General features: G+C 48.3%; 1 protein-coding gene across 1 annotated transcript in view; it reads right to left on the bottom strand.

Moving 5' to 3' along the window:
- Window positions 1–2,473, bottom strand: part of P2RX4 (purinergic receptor P2X, ligand-gated ion channel, 4) — a gene marked incomplete at its 5' end in the record, with an annotated part of 5,117 nt that extends 2,644 nt beyond the window's left edge. Inside the window, 6 exons of the mRNA XM_009083567.1 lie at window positions 214–355; window positions 461–541; window positions 679–775; window positions 1,251–1,323; window positions 1,407–1,478; window positions 2,326–2,473. Coding sequence (XP_009081815.1) covers window positions 214–355; window positions 461–541; window positions 679–775; window positions 1,251–1,323; window positions 1,407–1,478; window positions 2,326–2,473 — 613 coding nt within the window. The remainder of the gene's footprint in view (window positions 1–213; window positions 356–460; window positions 542–678; window positions 776–1,250; window positions 1,324–1,406; window positions 1,479–2,325) is intronic.
- Between the last annotated feature and the right edge of the window lie 96 nt (window positions 2,474–2,569).

Below are 2,569 nucleotides of genomic sequence, written 5' to 3'. Positions count from 1 at the left end.
TTCCCTCTGCTACAGAAGGGCCCTGCACACAACCCCACACAAACAGGCCAAGGCAAATTATTTGTAGTATATTGACTCCAGACCCTCTGGCCAGAGCAGCTCTCCATCCTGCAGCTGCGGTGTCCTGTGGCTCATGACATGAAGCAGAGGGGGCAACCACCTACCACTCTACTTCTACACAGCCAAAGCCAAAGAGACGGGTCCGTCAAATACCTCCACAGCCATTTCCTGGAAGTTCTGCCCTGCAGCTTCAACTATCTTCCCTAAACGAAAGATAGGGCAGAAGGGATCTGTCTGGGGATCGTAGATGCAGTTCTTGAGGTAGGTGGAGTTGATAGTGGGGAGGATGTTTCGCCTGCAGAGGAACAGAGAGAGAAGAGCTGTTGCATCTTCTTCCACTCCTCCAGTTCCCCTTTACTGTCCATGAGACCAGACAGCACAATGTCCCCACACTATTTACTTGCTGAAGTTGAACTTGCGGTACCAAATGTTGTTCTTCACCAGAAGGGTGAAGTTCTCAGCTTCTCTCAGGAACGCTGGCCTGCAAAACAGCAGGGAAAGAAATAAGTTCAACTTATATTTTCACAAACAGGACTCTGCAGGGTCCTTGGTGCTCATCTCTTCAGCTTTTCCTCCTCTCAGGTGGGCCACCATGGAGTAGGAAGAGAGAGCACTCACTTGGGTATGTGATAATCATCCTCCACAGGGCACCATGCAAGGACTTCACAGGTCTTAATGCTGTTGTTGTATGGAACACACTCCCCAGTCTGGATGCCTGGAAAGACATGCATGGAGGTATTACTAAGCAAAAGCAAAAGCAGTAATTGCCCTGAGACATCTCATCACTCCATATGGTGAATGCAATTTTCTCAGAGGTGAAGTGCCACTACTAGGACCCCCATTATCTTCCAGTGCAATGTGTAGTGCAGTTTCAGAGAACGAAGCATCAGGTCCTTCTCCTGAGTCAAATTCTCATCTATGTGAAATACTGCTTCAGGGATTCAAGGTCTTGAAAAAGCCCTCGCACCATTCTCTAACTCGCTGCAGTCCACATCTGCCCAGCATCCACCCAACACAGTCTAAGTCCATCTGCTCTCCCCCAGAAGAAAAATCTGAACTTCCCTTTCAGTTCTTTTACATGTGAGAGAACAAGAACAAGGAGACTGAAGTCCTTCCTTCACAGAGGGGAAGGCACAGCACAGAGGTATCACAACACGGACTAAAAGGAGCCTTCGCAGCAGGTTTCTTACCATTGCTGTGGGTGCTGACATATCCTGAAACACAGTTGTTGTTCTCCTTGCACTCTGTGTTATCATCTGGAAGCTGGAGAGGAACAGTAATTTCACTAAACTCTGTGAGCCCTCTCCCCCACACTCTCCCCCACACATGGCAGGAACTGTGCCTACCTCTGGGCAGCGGTCTTGGCTCTGGTTCAGTGTGAGGATCACATTGGTCATGACAAACACAGTGTTCTCACCCTGAACATGCAAAACAAGAAGGAAACTTAAGAGTGACAGTCTGCAAAGACCATCCAAGGCACTCTGCCAAATACCTTTGCTGACAGAGCCCAGGTGGCCCTGCAGAGGCAACTTGCTTTGGACAGTGCTGGTGCAGCACTAAAGGAGCAGATTCCCACATATGTTGCCTGATGCTGCTGTGTTTAGCCAGAGGACAGACTGTGGGACTAGCAACCCTTTCTGTCCTCCCACTTGGCCCGAATTTCCTCATTCACATTATGAAAACAGATCTCACAGCTCCTCAAGGGAGCTGCAAGGCAGGAACAGAAATAGAGTTCCAGCTGCAAGGCTAAGCACAACTCCCACTCTCTTTTTGCAACAAATCAATTAGAAATGTAACCAGTCCTGGTTTGTTTCTTCAGGAGCACCATTTTCTTTACTTTACTTTGATTAATTTCATTGCATCTGCTCCACTGATATGCAAGTATGTTCACTCAGCCAAAACTTGTCTAAATCTGTCTTTTTATCTGCACGGCACCCCACGCAGACAGAGGGACCCACAACCAGCAGCTTGGCCATGCCTGCCCTCCCCAAAGGCCACCACAGTGTAGATTCCCTCAGAGTAAATCAGTAACTACAGCACTGCTTCCTGTTCAGTTCTGGATCAAGCAACTTGCAGGCCATTCCTGGGGTTCCTGCCAACAAGTTAACTTGGAGCTGTTTGCTTTAGAAAGCTGCAAGAAAGACGACATGTGGTTATTGTTGCAGCTTTTTCCTGAAGCCTGCAACGTTCTCCCTCAGTGGACTTCAGCAAAGCAGTAGCTGTTTGCCAGAAAACCTTCCCTCTGCATGTAAAAGGGAGTGATACCTGAGGAGGGATGACATAGTCAGCCACGTCCCAGATCCTGGCTCCCAAGCTGGATGTGTTTGTCAGTGTTACGCCTTTCACCTTCGTGGTTACAGAGCTGACCACAGAGTCTGTTTCCTGGTAGCCCTTTTCCCACAAGAAGACCCATCTGCAAGAGAAGGATTGCAAGAAATAACAACATAAACACCAAAACCAAGCACAGATGGTCAGAATTTCTCCTTTTCTCCCACATGTGACCAGAAAG

Source organism: Acanthisitta chloris, unplaced genomic scaffold (genome assembly GCF_000695815.1).
Source record: "Acanthisitta chloris isolate BGI_N310 unplaced genomic scaffold, ASM69581v1 scaffold19121, whole genome shotgun sequence".
In the NCBI taxonomy this organism is placed as follows: Eukaryota; Metazoa; Chordata; class Aves; order Passeriformes; family Acanthisittidae; genus Acanthisitta; species Acanthisitta chloris.
This window is presented reverse-complemented; position numbering and strand designations above follow the sequence as displayed.